General features: G+C 37.9%; 2 protein-coding genes across 2 annotated transcripts in view; one reads left to right on the top strand and one right to left on the bottom strand.

The window, feature by feature from the left end:
• The window catches only part of LOC308309384 (protein NLRC3-like), a gene marked incomplete at both ends in the record, with an annotated part of 98,918 nt that overhangs the window by 55,626 nt on the left and 23,086 nt on the right, over positions 1 to 20,206 (top strand). The window lies entirely within an intron of this gene.
• LOC308309328 (ubiquitin-like-conjugating enzyme ATG3) lies at positions 207 to 9,578 on the bottom strand (the record flags this gene model as incomplete). Its single annotated transcript, XM_080754877.1, is given in 7 exon segments — positions 207 to 288; positions 3,262 to 3,330; positions 4,666 to 4,793; positions 7,890 to 8,009; positions 8,011 to 8,046; positions 8,914 to 8,948; positions 9,551 to 9,578. Coding segments are annotated over 7 exon segments (498 nt in total).

Genomic DNA, 20,206 nt, shown 5'->3' with positions numbered 1-20,206 from the left:
CAAACGGCCCGTTGTAAACGAACACCAGGCTTTCTCCCGGTAAAGACTGGTGATGTGAGGTTAGTCCTGTCCTTTCCCCGTCCCAAGAAGTCAGAGTTTAACACCAACGTTCCTGAAAGGCATCTCTCTGGTCTGCTACTCACTGCAGCTTCCACACCACAGGGACGCAGTGTGTGTGTGTGTGTGTGTGTGTGTGTGTGTGAGAGCTACATGGTGAAGTGCCTGGTGTAGTCGTATTCTATTGTAGGAATGACGGCCTGGACGAATTTCAGGAAAATCAAAAGATACCTGAGGCTTCTGGTTAAGGGAGAACGTGATGCATTATGGGTACACACGGCACACCAATACTATAGTAGCAAAACTAGCCAAGCTCAAAACACATCGCTACTCTTGTGTTCCACACTAGACATTTTATAGTTCTACAAAGTAGAGGAAAAAAATATTTAGATTTTTATTATCACAAGAACAATGGCTTACACTTTAACATTGCAACTTTTCAGGAATGGAAAGCCTGCAGTTTCTATTAGCTTGGATTCCCAATCGATGATGCCACAAGACGATGGGTTTCTGACCTGCCCACAGCCCTCCTCTGAGAAAAAAGAAAAGCTATTTTTTAGTGAGGACCAATTGTATGAAGATAGGTTGAAAAGTGGTGAAGTCCTCCTTTAAGTATAAATCTGTGCCTTCTTTGTAATACTGTTCATAAAGTATTGATAAAGTATTGAAGGATACATATGAATGTAATACTGTACATAAAGTAATAAAGTAATAAAGGATACATATGAATGTAATACTGTACATAAAGTAATAAAGTAATAAAGGATACATATGAATGTAATACTGTACATAAAGTAATAAAGGATACATATGAATGTAATACTGTACATAAAGTAATAAAGTATTAAAGGATACATATGAATGTAATACTGTACATAAAGTATTAAAGGATACATATGAATGTAATACTGTACATAAAGTAATAAAGTATTAAAGGATACATATGAATGTAATACTGTACATAAAGTATTAAAGGATACATATGAATGTAATACTGTACATAAAGTAATAAAGTATTAAAGGATACATATGAATGTAATACTGTAAATAAAGTAATAAAGTATTAAAGGATACATATGAATGTAATACTGTACATAAAGTATTAAAGGATACATATGAATGTAATACTGTACATAAAATAATAAAGTATTAAAGGATACATATGAATGTAATACTGTAAATAAAGTAATAAAGTATTAAAGGATACATATGAATGTAATACTGTACATAAAGTAATAAAGTATTAAAGGATACATATGAATGTAATACTGTACATAAAGTAATAAAGTATTAAAGGATACATATGAATGTAATACTGTACATGAAGTATTAAAGGATACATATGAATGTAATACTGTACATAAAGTATTAAAGGATACATATGAATGTAATACTGTACATAAAGTATTAAAGGATACATATGAATGTAATACTGTACATAAAGTATTAAAGGATACATATGAATGTAATACTGTACATAAAGTAATAAAGTATTAAAGGATACATATGAATGTAATACTGTAAATAAAGTAATAAAGTATTAAAGGATACATATGAATGTAATACTGTACATAAAGTAATAAAGTATTAAAGGATACATTATGAATGTAATACTGTAAATAAAGTAATAAAGTATTAAAGGATACATATGAATGTAATACTGTAAATAAAGTAATAAAGTATTAAAGGATACATATGAATGTAATACTGTACATAAAGTAATAAAGTATTAAAGGATACATTATGAATGTAATACTGTAAATAAAGTAATAAAGTATTAAAGGATACATATGAATGTAATACTGTACATAAAGTAATAAAGTATTAAAGGATACATATGAATGTAATACTGTACATAAAGTAATAAAGTATTAAAGGATACATATGAATGTAATACTGTACATAAAGTATTAAAGGATACATTATGAATGTAATACTGTACATAAAGTAATAAAGTATTAAAGGATACATTATGAATGTAATACTGTAAATAAAGTAATAAAGTATTAAAGGATACATATGAATGTAATACTGTACATAAAGTAATAAAGTATTAAAGGATACATATGAATGTAATACTGTACATAAAGTAATAAAGTATTAAAGGATACATATGAATGTAATACTGTAAATAAAGTAATAAAGTATTAAAGGATACATATGAATGTAATACTGTACATAAAGTAATAAAGTATTAAAGGATACATTATGAATGTAATACTGTAAATAAAGTAATAAAGTATTAAAGGATACATATGAATGTAATACTGTAAATAAAGTAATAAAGTATTAAAGGATACATATGAATGTAATACTGTACATGAAGTATTAAAGGATACATATGAATGTAATACTGTACATAAAGTATTAAAGGATACATATGAATGTAATACTGTACATAAAGTATTAAAGGATACATATGAATGTAATACTGTACATAAAGTATTAAAGGATACATATGAATGTAATACTGTACATAAAGTAATAAAGTATTAAAGGATACATATGAATGTAATACTGTAAATAAAGTAATAAAGTATTAAAGGATACATATGAATGTAATACTGTACATAAAGTAATAAAGTATTAAAGGATACATTATGAATGTAATACTGTAAATAAAGTAATAAAGTATTAAAGGATACATATGAATGTAATACTGTAAATAAAGTAATAAAGTATTAAAGGATACATATGAATGTAATACTGTACATAAAGTAATAAAGTATTAAAGGATACATTATGAATGTAATACTGTAAATAAAGTAATAAAGTATTAAAGGATACATATGAATGTAATACTGTACATAAAGTAATAAAGTATTAAAGGATACATATGAATGTAATACTGTACATAAAGTAATAAAGTATTAAAGGATACATATGAATGTAATACTGTACATAAAGTAATAAAGTATTAAAGGATACATATGAATGTAATACTGTACATAAAGTATTAAAGGATACATTATGAATGTAATACTGTACATAAAGTAATAAAGTATTAAAGGATACATTATGAATGTAATACTGTAAATAAAGTAATAAAGTATTAAAGGATACATATGAATGTAATACTGTACATAAAGTAATAAAGTATTAAAGGATACATATGAATGTAATACTGTACATAAAGTAATAAAGTATTAAAGGATACATATGAATGTAATACTGTACATAAAGTAATAAAGTATTAAAGGATACATATGAACTCCCAGCTCTCCTCCTCCTTCTGCCACCGTCTCAATGATCTTCTTCATCACCTCAGCGTGTCTGAAAGAGAAGAGTATGTGTGTGTATGAATATATGTATATATATATATATATACGTATATATATATATACATGTGTATATATATACGTATATATTTATATATATATACGTGTGTATATATATACGTACATATATATATATACGTGTGTATATATATATATATATTGTTTTACTTTACTTATAAATATTTAGGTATGTGTCCATATTGCATATCGCCAGAATTCACAGCAAATATCTCAATAGCTATACAATATGACTTATTTTAAATTCCACCGAAATCTTGCGTTGCAGGAAGGCCATCAAATAAAACAAGATTTTGGTCCATTGAAATAATGTGTTGAATTTAAGGGTTAGGGATGATAACCTAATCTGCAATGAAATGGATGAATGATGGTATTAACAATCTGATTTCAGAATCTCAATAAAACACACTGGTGTCTACTGTCTACATATTGACAAGAAAGAGGCAAAGGAGAAAGTGGTACAGTCAGCTGGGGCATTAAGGCCACTGTGGCCTCAGGTCATGTCATTGGTTTGAGGGGCCTCCATGAAAGTGGTTGTGTTTATAGCAAACTTAAGACCCCCCACTCAAACGCACTTTCCACTTTCCCGTGGGGCAACCTGAAAGCAAACTCCACCTGCCCAACATTTTTATTTACTTGCCCGGCGGCAGTCAGGAAACCGTTAGTGTCTGTCAAACTCCTGAATTTGAGCAGCACTAATTTCTTTTCTTATTCAGAAAAGTGATTTTGTGGGGGTGTACGGAACACATGGTGGGTGGGGGCAGGTGGGGGAGGTTCTGACCTGCAGGGTGGGGGTGGGGGCAGGTGGGGGAGGTTCTAGTCTCACGTAGCCAGACAACTATTCCACAATCTCCGAATGCTATATAGAGTCTGGAACGGCAGCTCCCGAACGGCGAGTATCGGAAGTAGCCAGTGCTGCACTGCACTGTAGTCCCATTGGAAACATAACAGAAACACAATAGCTCAGACAAAGTCATTCGAGCGGCCTATTCTTGTTATGGGTGTATAGTTTAAGAAAACGTTTGAAAACATCATGGAGGTAACACCAATAACACCAGAGAAAGACAAAATAACGCCCCCAGAAATGTTGAAAGGAGACATAACGCTTCCAGTAGGACATGTTATTGCTACTGCACCAAGGGAGCGGTTCCGTCACATTCGCTTTATCTCGCACTCATCGTTTCTTCTTCCGTTTGCCAGACTGTATGCAGGGAGAATTTGCCCAAATCGCGGAGGCAACAGTCTGGCCACGCGAGACTAGGGAGGTTCTGACCTGCAGGGTGGGGTGGGGGCGGGTGGAGGAGGTTCTGACCTGCAGGGGTGTACGGAGCACATGGCGGGTGGGGGCAGGTGGGGGTGGTTCTCTATGGTGACGGTCTTCTTCACGTGGTCCTGGCTGATGTCCTCATACATCTGATCTACACTCAGAGGTTGTCTGTCCTGGGAGGGGAGAGGTTGCACGGTTAGTAACCACACACATTCAGAGAAATGGAGGAGAGGTTGCATGGTTAGTAACCACACACATTCAGAGAAATGGAGGAGAGGTTGCATGGTTAGTAACACTACACATTCAGAGAAATGGGGGAGAGGTTGCACGGTTAGTAACCACACACATTCAATTCAATGGGCTTTATTGGCATGAGAAAACATACGTTTACATTGCTTGGTCGATCAGCTTAAGACCCCATGCCCCCCCCCCCCCCCCCCCCCATTCTTTTTATGGTCCCCTTCTTCTGCTTTTGTAATTGATGTTATCCTATGTAAAGTACTGTGTTCTATCCGTCTGTCTTTCAATGTTATATGAGATACATAACGTGGTTCCTGTGCAAATAAGCCGTAAGGCCTACTAGGATCTCCTTTTAGTTGACCTTGTACCAGTGATGTGACCTTGTACCAGTGCTGTCATGAAACTGTACTTTTTTCTATTGCAAAATGAACTCCTCAATCAATCAAACCAGAAAGAGTGCAGTTGCACAAAGGAGACAGAAGGGGGCTCCCACGCAACACTCCTATGACATTGTTTTACACAGATTACACACATGTTGACATGAAGCTCATTTTACAACTGGCTGTCGGCTATTCAGCTGTTTGCTGCTGGTTGTTTAGAAAGGTGGAAGCTGGGAATAAATTCAGAGGGATTCTAATTTGAGTCTAGATGAAGATACAGAGTCAGGACCTGCCTAGGTAAGTACAGTAAACACAAACTAGACAATATTTAAACCAGGGGTCTTCAATGTTTTCAGGCCAAGGACCCCTTAGTTTAGAGAGAGATGAAGCAAGGGACCCCCACAACCTTTTCATAGATTCCATATAGTTTCATTGTTTAACAGCACAATCATCAGTGTATTTTGGATTCATGTAAATTTGTGTTTTCAGATATTTAACCACTTGAACCGTCAATACTTAATAAACTTGACCTTTCACTCTGTACTTAGTCTGCTCTTTTTCCCCTCTACACTAAACCTCTTTGCCGAAAATAGCTGATCTACAAGCTCACAGCGCCTTGCGCTGCGAGGCGTTGTGAGCTTGTAGATCTGCTATTTTTGGCTACAGTTCTCAGAATATGGACGCTAGGGCTCAAGTGGTTCATATAGAAAAGGAGGAGAAAAAAAAGCTTCTATCACACAAATATTTGGAGGACCCCCTGTAGTAACTCTGAGGACCCCCTGTAGTAACTCTGAGGACCCCCTGTAGTAACTCTCTGAGGACCCCCTGTAGTAACTCTCTGAGGACCCCCTGTAGTAACTCTGAGGACCCCCTGTAGTAACTCTGAGGACCCCCTGTAGTAACTCTGAGGACCCCCTGTTGAAGACCCCTGCTCTAGATGGTCTCATACCGTAGACAGCACAGGAGAATATCTCCAGCAGGTTACTGTAAACATGACATTATAAAAACCTGTAGTGAATTCACCCCGTTTCTCTCAAGTTGATCTTTCTCCCCGACACAGTCAAGACAGACAGTTTTCCCTCGTTCTTCTCTTTCTTTCCCCCACATGCCACGGCCACAACAATGACACACAGATGTCTCCCAGGGTGGGGTGATAACGTGGGGTATCTGTCTCTCTGCTCTTCATATAAAATGATTCCACTGCACTATAAAACGTTGAACTGGAATCCAGTGTTGATTTCGTCGACTAAAACTATGACGAAAAATGTTTGTCGACTGTGTTTTTTTCACTGACGAAAACTAAATAAAAACTAAACAAAAACCAAGCTGTGGTGACTAAAACTAAGACTAAATATATTGACAATTTCGTCAACAAAATAAAAACTAGACTAAAACGTCAGGGAGGGACTAGTGGAGAAGAGAGTCATTTTATGTTTGGTTGCTCTCAGGTGTTGCGTGCTGAAAATAGCCGATCTACAAGCTCACAACGCGTCGCAGTGCGACGCGTTTGTGATCTTGTAGATCTGCTATTTTCATCACACAACGAAGTGTAAAATCAGTCATTACGATGCCATGAAGGCCTGCCAAAATACATTTTAGTAGACTAAATCAACTGTAGCTTTAGTCGCCTAAAATCTTATGATATTTAGTCGACTAAAATTAGACTAAAACTAATACTTTTCAGGTCACTAAATTATGACTAAAACTAAATTACATTTTATTCAAAAGACTATGACTAAAACTAAATCAAAAATTGCTGTCAAAAACAACACTGCTGGAATCTAATTGAATTGAATAGTTGGATCAATGTCCCCAAGAAATGTAGCCAATGCTGCCTCAAAATAACTTGTAAACACTTAATCCTAGTTGATCCTTCATAACTCAGGAAGTTATGCAGGAACGCCTACCGAGTGGCAAAATGCAAAAAAAACTACTTTCTGGCCTTGACAGCCCATACATCCAAACAGAAAAGTCCTGTCTGATTGCATTAAACAACATTAAACTATGTTAAACTCAGTTTGCCACGTACTCGAGTTGCCATTCACTTTATGCATGCGTTGCGCATGCCCATCTATAGATCAAATCTCTGCATCTACAAGCTTATATAGCACTATTTTTGCAGAATGTGTGTGCATGTGTGTGTGTGTGTGTGTGTGTAAATGGTGCATTTAAATGGTGCATTTATATAGCGCTTTTTAATCCAAAGCGCTTTACATAGATTGTGCATTACATTCACCCATTCACCCATTCACACACCGGTGGCGGAGGAAGCCATGCAAGGTACCAACCTGCTCACCGGAGGCAATTAGGGGTTCAGAGTCTTGCCCAAGGACCCTTCGACATTAACTCAGGGGGAGCCCGGATTTGAACTGGGAACCCTTCGGGATTTATACCCTTCGTGCTCTAATACCAGTTTCTCTACCCCTGAGCTATGCCGCCCCAAGCGGCATGTGTGTGTGTGTGTGTATGTGTGTGTGAGTGAGTGAGTGAGTGAGTGAGTGAGTGAGTGAGTGAGTGAGTGAGTGAGTGAGTGAGTGAGTGAGTGAGTGAGTGAGTGAGTGAGTGAGTGTGTGTGTGTGTGTGTGTGTGTGTGTGTGTGTGTGTGTGTGTGTGTGTGTGTGTGTGTGTGTGTGTGTGTGTGTGTAGTACCTCATCATAGCCAAAGAGCCAGAGTCGAGGGGTCTGGTAGTATTTGTCGTAAGTGATGTACAGGTCGTATGTTCTGGTCTGGAGGATGGCGTCTTCACTGCCCGCCTCCGCTTTTGGCTTTGGTGGCGTCCATCATTTTACTGGTGTCCAAGGTGGCCTTAAAGGAAGGGCAAGTCATTTTATTTGGTTAAAATAAGTGCTAAATAACACTACATTATGACAGTAATCATTACTATAGAGTAGTGTCTGTTCAGTAAACAGCTCTATATTGTGACAGTAATCATTGCTATAGAGTGTTTGTTCAGTAACAGTGTTAAATAGCTCTATATTGTGACAGTAATCATTGCTATAGAGTGTTCAGTAACAGTGTTAAATAGCTCTATATTGTGATAGTAATCATTGCTATAGAGTGTTTGTTCAGTAACAGTGTTAAATAGCTCTATATTGTGATAGTAATCATTGCTATAGAGTGTTTGTTCAGTAACAGTGTTAAATAGCTCTATATTGTGACAGTAATCATTGCTATAGAGTGTTTGTTCAGTAACAATGTTAAATAGCTCTATATTGTGACAGTAATCATTTCTATAGAGTGTTTGTTCAGTAACAGTGTTAAATAGCTCTATATTGTGATAGTAATCATTGCTATAGAGTGTTTGTTCAGTAACAGTGTTAAATAGCTCTATATTGTGACAGTAATCATTGCTATAGAGTGTTTGTTCAGTAACAGTGTTAAATAGCTCTATATTGTGACAGTAATCATTGCTATAGAGTGTTTGTTCAGTAACAGTGTTAAATAGCTCTATATTGTGACAGTAATCATTGCTATAGAGTGTTTGTTCAGTAACAGTGTTAAATAGCTCTATATTGTGACAGTAATCATTGCTATAGAGTGTTTGTTCAGTAACAGTGTTAAATAGCTCTATATTGTGTCATTACTATAGTGTTTGTTCACACACACACACACACCCACCCACTGTTCCCTCCACCCTAAAATGAACACACACACGCTCCACAGTGCTCCTACCTCGTCTGTTTCCAACAGGCCGCTCTCTTCGTACTCTGAGGAGGAGACATGTGGAGAGAGGAAGACATCGTTAACAAGGGAACGATGGCTCGCAGGACAGAAGCTGCTTTTCATTACACAGACAGCATGCGTACGCACGAACGCACGCATGCATGCACGCACGCACACACACACACACACTTACTGCATGAGGATGACTAAACAAACGCACCTCTCATTCCAATCATAGAACATTCTTCTCTAGTTGAGCTAGCTGTCTCACTTTTCCTTTTTTTAATCTCCTCCATCACTCCTGTGAACGTGACGCCATCCTTCGCCCAAGGAGGCCTCAAACCTGGCCACCGCAGACAAGCTGCTTCCTCTTACTTCTAGAGAACAGGAAGTGCAGTGTGCACACTGTGCACGCTAACAGAAAGTGAGACAGGGAGGTTCGTTTCAACAGTGATGTTTGTGGGGTCTCCTGTATGGAAGATTATTTCATGGTTGTACTGTAGTTCACCTTTCACTTATCTTATGGATGTTTGTGTGTTTGCTTTGTCCTTCTCCTTTGTGTTTCTAATTGGTTTCCCACTCACCCCCTTTAGAGCAGTGGTTCTTTGTCCTTCTCCTTTGTGTTTCTAATTGGTTTTCCACTCACTCCCTTTAGAGCAGTGGTTCTCAAACATGTTTGGCTCAGTTCACCCCTGTAAACCTTTTCATCCATCCAAGAAGCTCACTATTGAACAAAGGATTTCTTCGGGCTTGGCTACGTTTCTCTGTTGTATTGTTAATTCAAAGACTCCCTTGTTTCATTCTTACAATACTAGATATGCTGTTAATGGTCATATTATTGCACCTAGTTCAAATATTAATTCAAAAACTGTAATTTATAGAGCCATTGACTATTGGAACATTTTACCACTTAACATTCGTCTAACTCAAAATAAATCAGCTTTTAAGAAAAAAGTGCTGAGGTATTTACTGGGAACCAGTTATAAATAACTTCAGGAGAAATTAATTTGTAAAAGTTATTTCCTGCTAGTATTTATTTAAGCTATATCATATTAATGTGCAAATGTGAATTAATGCAATGTAATGTTGTTGTAGTTTTATTGTATTGCTTTTTTTTAAAATGTATTTGTAATATGACTTGTATGGACCCCAGGAAGACTAGCTGATTGCTACGGCATCAGCTAATGGGGATCCTTTTCAAATAAACAAATAAACAAATAAATCCACGGCACTCCTGAATTATTTAGGGTTGCCAACCGTCCTGTAAAATACGGGATCGTCCCGCTTTTGGAAACTAAAAGATGTGTCCCGTATTGACTACAGGACGCGCTTTATCCTGTATTTTAAGGTCGGGGGTAAATATGAAAGACGGGGCGATTTAATAGAGAAATTACGGAGATTTTGCCCGTCAGCTTCAACTCTGCTCTTAGTGCTGCTGTCCCATCTGCATCCCATCGTTGCTGTGTGCGGTGCTGCGCAAGTCTGGCTGTTTGTGGGCAGCTATTGGCTCACTAACTCATGACACGACCAATCAGTGAGCGCTTTCATTTGTTGCTAAGACACAGTCTACGCCCCACAAACCCACAGACTATAGGTTCTAATCACAAGTTGCTACGGACCTGTCCTGCAAGCACTGTCTCTCACATGCACAGGGACGGACTGGGACTAAAATTCAGCCCTGGCATCTTGGCCAGACCAGCCCCCACAACCAGCGCGCGAGCAGATACTCTACCGACTCGTCGGGTCAAGGGCGGCACATATAAATACACAAGCTTTTAATACCACAACTTTTACAGGCAACATAAATGATAACTACACAACTACACAATCCATATATTGTATAAGTTAGCGTACAGTTCTCACCACCAAGCGGAGTATGAACATGATTAGTGCCAAAATGTGTCAGAACTTTGGCTAATTTTGACCGATATTTTTTATAGATGTATTTTTTGGGCCACCAGCCCTCCCCCCGGCCCCCTAGCCTACCGGCCCACCGGGCAAATGCCCCGTATGCCAGAAGGCCAGCCCCCCCCCCTGCACGTGCAGTAGTCTGCTACCGTGTCTTGTCTGCCAAATTAAGCAACCCCAGAGTCCCAGACTGGTTAAAAAACATGGTATGTGAACAAATAACATAAAATAAGCATGTTGATGTTTTAAATGGTTGTTACTGTATGCAAATATGAAAAGAAAACGTGCTGGGTAACCATGAGAGTGGGAATATCAGAACCAGGTGGCTTTGGAAAATGGTGATAAACAATTTCTGTGTAAAGCGCATTATAGTAATATCCCTTCTACTCATCACTTCTAGGCTGGACCGGGAGCGGACCTTCACTTAGGAGTGTGTACCTACCACTGAGGAGTGCGTACCGAACCACTGGCGAGTGAGTACTCAGGCGACCTGCGGAGAATGGACCAACCGGACCCCCAGGGAGCCACCCCGTCCCATTTTGTTGAGTAGTACTCATTCCCTTAAAAACATACTGGTATCCAACCATTCTCTGGCCCTAGGTCCATTAATCCCCGTGTTTATTTTGATTAGAAGATAGAGAATCGGTTGGATTTATTTGAGAGCGCGGCACCTCCCCCCCCCCACCCTATCTGTTAACTGTAGAGATAAATGCTCACCTATTGCCTGTGGGAAAAAGACACTTTACCTGTCACCGGTAGACCGGAAGACTCACCTATAACTTGTGGGAAATAGACACTTCACCTGCCCCTTGTGGAGAGGGACACTCACCTATTACCGAAGGGAAAGAAGTACCTTATCTGAACAATGCCCCCTATCCCCTGTGGGAAGAAAGCCCCTAACTGACTATTGCCTGCCACTGGCCCCCCCAAGAAGAGAAGAGACGGCAGCCCCCCCCCGGGGAAGAACCTATGTTGAACTGTTAATGACAATTTGAGTTATTCATATTTCTGTTGCACATTCATGCCACGTTGCATAATTCTGCTGTTGTAAACTAAGAATTGTTTAATAAATGCCCGGAGTTGGCAACACTGATCACGCTCTCTTGTGTCTGGTTTGGGTTCAGTCACCACAATACATACATACATACATACATACATACATACATACATACATACATACATACATACATACATACACATTAGGGTAAAGTAAAGTACAATATTACAACATGCTTAAACATTCAATAATTAAGGTCTAATATTTCTACAAATTGATATAAACTTTTATGTCATTTTGGGGCAAAAACAAGAAGTTGAAGGATACATTTTAGTCTGATAATAATGTAGGCCTACTGTTGTACATAGCTGCCCAGATGTCCCTATTGCCCACCTACCACATACTTTGAACTCACATTTAAAATCACATTTAAGGCCTCATTTCAACAATTGCTAAAACCTGTGGATGTCATAATGGCATAAACAATAAGCTGAAGGGTATATTTATGAGGTTCAAATCATTTATAGGCTAGCCTAGCCTACATTATTTCATACAATTGTCCAAAGCATTATCTTAGTTAGGCTACTTTTGCAGTTTTACATTGGCAGTGGTTTGCAAAATGTGAAAAACATGAACACAATACATCTGGTGTATAACTGAAGCATTGCATTTCATGTCATTGTGATTATGCTCTGAATAGAATAGAACTTGTTACAACCATGCTAGTTGTGATTTAGTAGATGCAGGTGTATGTAAGTTACAACCATGCTAGTTGTGATGTAGTAGATGCAGGTGTATGTAAGTTACAACCATGCTAGTTGTGATGTAGTAGATGCAGGTGTATGTAAGTTACAACCATGCTAGTTGTGATGTAGTAGATGCAGGTGTATGTAAGCCATGTTGTGTTTGCATTGTGTGTTCGGTATAACTGTGCCAAAGTGCAGTTTTCTATGCGTTTCAGGGGTTTTGACCCACCCAAAACTCCTTTTGCAGGAGGTGTCCCTTATTTGAAACTCTGGGAGTTGGCAACCCTAATTACATTGTTAATTTTTAACACCTTTTGTCACAATAATATTAGGTAAATATGTAAATCATTCCCCCAAAGATACAGTTTGTCACAAGGAAAACTGTAGAGAATCTGTGACCCCTGGGCACCCTAGGGTGCCACGGCACCCACTTTGAGAAACCCTGCTTTAGAGCCCTGCCCTCCAGGTCCCTTTTCACTTCTTTAAAAACTTATTTTCAATTCAATTCAAAGGAGCTTTATTGGCATGAGAAAACATACGTTTACATTGCCAAAGCAAGTATCACAAATACAATAAAAACAGTTGATCACATTCATCACCTCATCCACATGCATTCCTTTCAACATATTGGTTAATACTTACAACACACTACACCATTCACTTACTGTATGCATACATGCTTTACATTAGTTTGTTTTTAGTAAATTAATATACCTATTCACTGTGTCTGCCTGTTGTTTTATGTTGTAAGTCACTCTGGATCAATGCCTAAACGAATGTGCATGTGTGTAATAACTCTTGCCCACATGTAGCACCCTAAACGAATGTGCATGTGTGTAATAACTCTTGTCCACATGTAGCACCCCGCCCCCACCTCTAGTGCTCAGTGCTGCACGCAGCTCACATGATCACACTTCCTCTTTCCTTCTCCATAGCATGATTTGACTTTTATTTTTATAAAAAGAAATTCAGAAGAGACAATGATGTTTAACACTGCACTAGTTAGTTTGAACCAGGACTATAATGATTATCAACAGGTTTTAAAGGATGCTAACATAACACTGCACTAGTTAGTTTGAACCAGGACTATAATGATTATCAACAGGTTTTAAAGGATGCTAACATAACACTGCACTAGTTAGTTTGAACCAGGACTATAATGATTATCAACAGGTTTTAAAGGATGCTAACATAACACTGCACTAGTTAGTTTGAACCAGGACTGTAATGATTATCACCAGGTTTTAAAGGATGCTAACATAACACTGCACTAGTTAGTTTGAACCAGGACTATAATGATTATCAACAGGTTTTAAAGGATGCTAACATAACACTGCACTAGTTAGTTTGAACCAGGACTGTAATGATTATCACCAGGTTTTAAAGGATGCTAACATAACACTGCACTAGTTAGTTTGAACCAGGACTATAATGATTATCAACAGGTTTTAAAGGATGCTAACATAACACTGCACTAGTTAGTTTGAACCAGGACTATAATGATTATCAACAGGTTTTAAAGGATGCTAACATAACACTGCACTAGTTAGTTTGAACCAGGACTATAATGATTATCAACAGGTTTTAAAGGATGCTAACATAACACTGCACTAGTTAGTTTGAACCAGGAATATAATGATTATCAACAGGTTTTAAAGGATGCTAACATAACACTGCACTAGTTAGTTTGAACCAGGACTGTAATGATTATCAACAGGTTTTAAAGGATGCTAACATAACACTGCACTAGTTAGTTTGAACCAGGACTGTAATGATTATCAACAGGTTTTAAAGGATGCTAACATAACACTGCACTAGTTAGTTTGAACCAGGACTGTAATGATTATCAACAGGTTTTAAAGGCTGCTAACATAACACTGCACTAGTTAGTTTGAACCAGGACTGTAATGATTATCAACAGGTTTTAAAGGCTGCTAACATAACACTGCACTAGTTAGTTTGAACCAGGACTGTAATGATTATCAGCAGGTTTTAAAGGATGCTAACATAACACTGCACTAGTTAGTTTGAACCAGGACTGTAATGATTATCAACAGGTTTTAAAGGCTGCTAACATAACACTGCACTAGTTAGTTTGAACCAGGACTGTAATGATTATCAACAGGTTTTAAAGGATGCTAACATAACACTGCACTAGTTAGTTTGAACCAGGACTGTAATGATTATCAACAGGTTTTAAAGGATGCTAACATAACACTGCACTAGTTAGTGTGAACCAGGACTATAATGATTATCAACAGGTTTTAAAGGCTGCTAACATAACACTGCACTAGTTAGTTTGAACCAGGACTGTAATGATTATCAACAGGTTTTAAAGGATGCTAACATAACACTGCACTAGTTAGTTTGAACCAGGACTGTAATGATTATCAACAGGTTTTAAAGGATGCTAACATAACACTGCACTAGTTAGTGTGAACCAGGACTATAATGATTATCAACAGGTTTTAAAGGCTGCTAACATAACACTGCACTAGTTAGTTTGAACCAGGACTGTAATGATTATCAACAGGTTTTAAAGGATGCTAACATAACACTGCACTAGTTAGTTTGAACCAGGACTGTAATGATTATCAACAGGTTTTAAAGGATGCTAACATAACACTGCACTAGTTAGTGTGAACCAGGACTATAATGATTATCAACAGGTTTTAAAGGCTGCTAACATAACACTGCACTAGTTAGTTTGAACCAGGACTATAATGATTATCAACAGGTTTTAAAGGATGCTAACATAACACTGCACTAGTTAGTTTGAACCAGGACTGTAATGATTATCAACAGGTTTTAAAGGATGCTAACATAACACTGCACTAGTTAGTTTGAACCAGGACTATAATGATTATCAACAGGTTTTAAAGGATGCTAACATAACACTGCACTAGTTAGTTTGAACCAGGACTGTAATGATTATCAACAGGTTTTAAAGGATGCTAACATAACACTGCACTAGTTAGTTTGAACCAGGACTATAATGATTATCAACAGGTTTTAAAGGATGCTAACATAACACTGCACTAGTTAGTTTGAACCAGGACTATAATGATTATCAACAGGTTTTAAAGGATGCTAACATAACACTGCACTAGTTAGTTTGAACCAGGACTATAATGATTATCAACAGGTTTTAAAGGATGCTAACATAACACTGCACTAGTTAGTTTGAACCAGGACTATAATGATTATCAACAGGTTTTAAAGGATGCTAACATAACACTGCACTAGTTAGTTTGAACCAGGACTATAATGATTATCAACAGGTTTTAAAGGATGCTAACATAACACTGCACTAGTTAGTTTGAACCAGGACTATAATGATTATCAACAGGTTTTAAAGGATGCTAACATAACACTACACTAGTTAGTTTGAACCAGGACTGTAATGATTATCAACAGGTTTTAAAGGATGCTAACATAACACTGCACTAGTTAGTTTGAACCAGGAATATAATGATTATCAACAGGTTTTAAAGGATGCTAACATAACACTGCACTAGTTAGTTTGAACCAGGACTGTAATGATTATCACCAGGTTTTAAAGGATGCTAACATAACACTGCACTAGTTAGTTTAAACCAGGACTGTAATGATTATCAACAGGTTTTAAAGGATGCTAACATAACACTGCACTAGTTAGTTTGAACCAGGACTATAATGATTATCAACAGGTTTTAAAGGATGCTAACATAACACTGCACTAGTTAGTTTGAACCAGGACTGTAATGATTATCAACAGGTTTTAAAGGATGCTAACATAACACTGCACTAGTTAGTTTGAACCAGGAATATAATGATTATCAACAGGTTTTAAAGGATGCTAACATAACACTGCACTAGTTAGTTTGAACCAGGACTGTAATGATTATCACCAGGTTTTAAAGGATGCTAACATAACACTGCACTAGTTAGTTTAAACCAGGACTGTAATGATTATCAACAGGTTTTAAAGGATGCTAACATAACACTGCACTAGTTAGTTTGAACCAGGACTATAATGATTATCAACAGGTTTTAAAGGATGCTAACATAACACTGCACTAGTTAGTTTGAACCAGGACTGTAATGATTATCAACAGGTTTTAAAGGATGCTAACATAACACTGCACTAGTTAGTTTGAACCAGGAATATAATGATTATCAACAGGTTTTAAAGGATGCTAACATAACACTGCACTAGTTAGTTTGAACCAGGAATATAATGATTATCAACAGGTTTTAAAGGATGCTAACATAACACTGCACTAGTTAGTTTGAACCAGGACTGTAATGATTATCAACAGGTTTTAAAGGATGCTAACATAACACTGCACCAGTTAGTTTGAACCAGGACTGTAATGATTATCTACATGTTTCAGGGGAATGGGGGTCCAGGTCACAGACGGTCAAACAGGCCATGGAGGACAGATGGACAAGACTAAATGACTGTAACCATTATGATGTGAAAGCTGGAAGACAGAGCAGGGAGAGTAGAAGCAGAGAATGGAGAAGATGAGGAGGATTAAAAATAAAAAGCAGAACAGAGAGGATGAACAGGAAGTACAGAGACGTCTGTAGCAACACAGGGTTATGAAACATCTCAACAGGAAGAGGTGTTGTTTCATAAAAACAGAGGCTGGCAAAACTCTGACCACTCCAGCCTGACTGTAAAAATAGAGAAAACAGATGATAGAAAACGATATATTTTTTACACCTGTAATGACATGTTCAATACAGGGAGAACAGTTTTAAAATGATTAACGAATGTATGGTTGCAGAAAGAAACCAAGTTTCTATACTGTAAAGTGTCAATCTAAAATCTGATATAATAATAATACAACAACAACAACAACAACAAACATTCATAAAAATATGAATTTTAAGGTTAAATGTTAACCCTAGGGGATGACAACTGCTGTGTCCTGGAACCCCAATTGATGACCCTGTGAACATTTAGAGAGGGTCTGGGAGAAATCAAAACAACAGGAGCAGAATGTTGTGTCAGACCAAGGAATGGAGAGGAGAGGGAAAGACCAGAGGTGGACTGAGTTACCAGGGCCTCAAAAAGCTTGCATTGAAATTTTTCTTGTTGGATCTTTCTCCTTCAAATTGTCATAACTGAATTAAGATTAGATGAATAAAATCGATGAAGAGACTGAACTTTGTATCAAAAATCAAACCTCGTTCGAAGTGGAGCAGTGAATCTGAGCAGCTATACCCTGTGTGTGTGTGTGTGTGTGTGTGTGTGTGTGTGTGTGTGTGTGTGTGTGTGTGTGTGTGTGTGTGTGTGTGTGTGTGTGAGAGAGAGTGTTGAGTGTGCCTAGCCTGCTCAACAGCGCCCCTCCTTTAGTGTGTGTGGCCACTAGAGGTATTGTCAGGCTACGGACATACACGGACGGCCAGCCAGCCAGCCAGCCAGCCAGCCAGCCACAGACTGAAAGCTGTTCTATGGGAGGCAGTTTCACTGCTCCAAAAATAAATATATAATATAATGGAGGCTCTTTGTGGCTCCTCTCACCCCTTACAAAAGGCCAAAATGGTTTAGCCTGCCCTGCTCTTGGGCTGAGTTAAGATTCACTTTGCAGTTTGCACTTCTGGTCTAGAGTGGAAAGGGAAACGGTCGGTGTGAGTGCATGTATGTGTGTGTGGAAACTAGCAGATGCAGTAGGCGGGCTCTAGACAGGATATGAACACTGAACAGCAAATGGAAACCAGGCTTTTCACAGGCTCTGTTGCAGGAAGCCAGCTGACATCTCAATGCTTAAACGAGTTGCCTCTGATGCAGCTGATGATAGAGTAGAGTGACAGCTGGTGCTGTAGCACTTCTGTCTTCACACAAGAACAGGGAAAGACTAAAATAAATAGAAGTAAAGGTAAGAGAAAGAAAGAAAACAGCCTGAGGGAAAACAGCTTCTTTTGTTTCAAAAGAAAGCAGAGCAGTGAGCACAACTAAAGCCATCTATAACAACAACAACATGGTTTTGTATTTTTCTGTACTTACCAACAATTCCCCTACAGATTCATATGCACAGTTGTTGGCTTATTTATTTGCAAAGCATTTTCAAAAGTAGCACAGTGATGAAGTGGTAAAGTCTACGGTTTTGGAACATGCAGGGACGTGCAGAGAATGTTAGAGAGGCAGGAGCTGAAATTTCCAAAAGGGCCTTTGGGTGACGATATTGAAAATAGCAGACCTCCAAGCTCACAACGTGTGGTGCTGCGACACGTTGTGAGCTTGGAAGTTGGCTATTTTTGGTACTTTATACCACTCTAAACTAAGCATAATCAAGTCAAACTGGCAGTGTGGCATATGGCATGGATTTCTACATAGGGATGGCAATTATTTAAATATCAGTTTAGGACAAAGCAATTCTCCTGAATGCTGCCTTCAGGTATGGCATGGGAAGAGGGACATTCATTTGCATTTCTTTCACCATAGTGAAAACTGCATTCATGGTCTGGAGAGGACATTTTTAAAGACAGGTAAATGTGTGTCTAAAAGTGGAGTATGCATCACCCTTAGGGAGACTAGAGGATGATTAGAGAGAGACGTTTAGCTGTAATCACCATGGAGCAGCAGGACCATGTGATGAAAATGAATGTCTGATGATGAATTGACTTTTATTGGACTTTACTAATGTTTCATTATGTGTGAAAATAAATAGTTTTGTTTAAGCTACAGAATGAATGGGTATGAATCTGTTATGAAAACGTTATGAAATGACGTATACTTTCACTGTGCGTAGGTTTTATCATGTGGGCTATGCTATGCATGTGTATTAGAGCCTGTCTTGAATAACTATGACTACATCGTCAGTAAGAACAGTTCTATTAGAGCCATTATTTGAAAAGACCACCGCTCATCTGCCAATAGATTTAGGTGTTGAGCTGGAGCCAAAGGGTTAGGGTTAGGGTGCAAATCTGTATATATTTTTGAAGCGAACATATTTAATTAAAATCTTTGCTTCAAGGGGGTTCCTTCAAACAAAATATTTTCAGATAGGGGTCCGTGGTCAAATACATATGATTCTGGGGGTCCTTGACTTTAGAACCACTGACATACAAAGATTGTTTCCTAACAGTTTTTCAGAAAACTGTTAGAATTTAGAGGGCATTTGTATAAAGGTTTTAAAGTCTTGTAGGAAGGTTTTAATAGGTCAAATAAATCCTCCTTTAGCATAGAGGTTTTCAAGTCTTGTATGAAGGTTTTAATAGTCTAAATAAATCCTCCTTTAACATAGAGGTTTTAAAGTCTTGTATAAAGCAGGGCAGTGTGGTCAGAGCAGCAGACAAGCTGCTTCCTCTTACTTCTAGAGAACAGGAAGTGCAGTGTGCACTAAGAGGAAGTGAGTTAGAACCACAGTGACTTCTATAGCTGACTATAAGTCATTTAAGGACAGTTATGTTTTCACTCTTTAGGCCATGTACATGCTCCTGCATCAGGGGTGTCACACCAAATTCTGGGCCCTGGGTACGAGGATTCACTGCCATGAATGTTCTTCATAGAGGGGAGGGGGTTTAACCCATTTAGACTGGGAACGCATCATTACACATTATTTAGAAAATAGCACATACAAGCTGAAAATGTATGCATATCTTTGAATATTTCAAATCCTTTGAAATATTCAAATCCTCCAAAAGGTTTTTTGAAAAA

Source organism: Nannobrachium achirus (assembly GCF_963921795.1).
Source record: "Nannobrachium achirus genome assembly, chromosome: 24".
In the NCBI taxonomy this organism is placed as follows: Eukaryota; Metazoa; Chordata; class Actinopteri; order Myctophiformes; family Myctophidae; genus Nannobrachium; species Nannobrachium achirus.
This window is presented reverse-complemented; position numbering and strand designations above follow the sequence as displayed.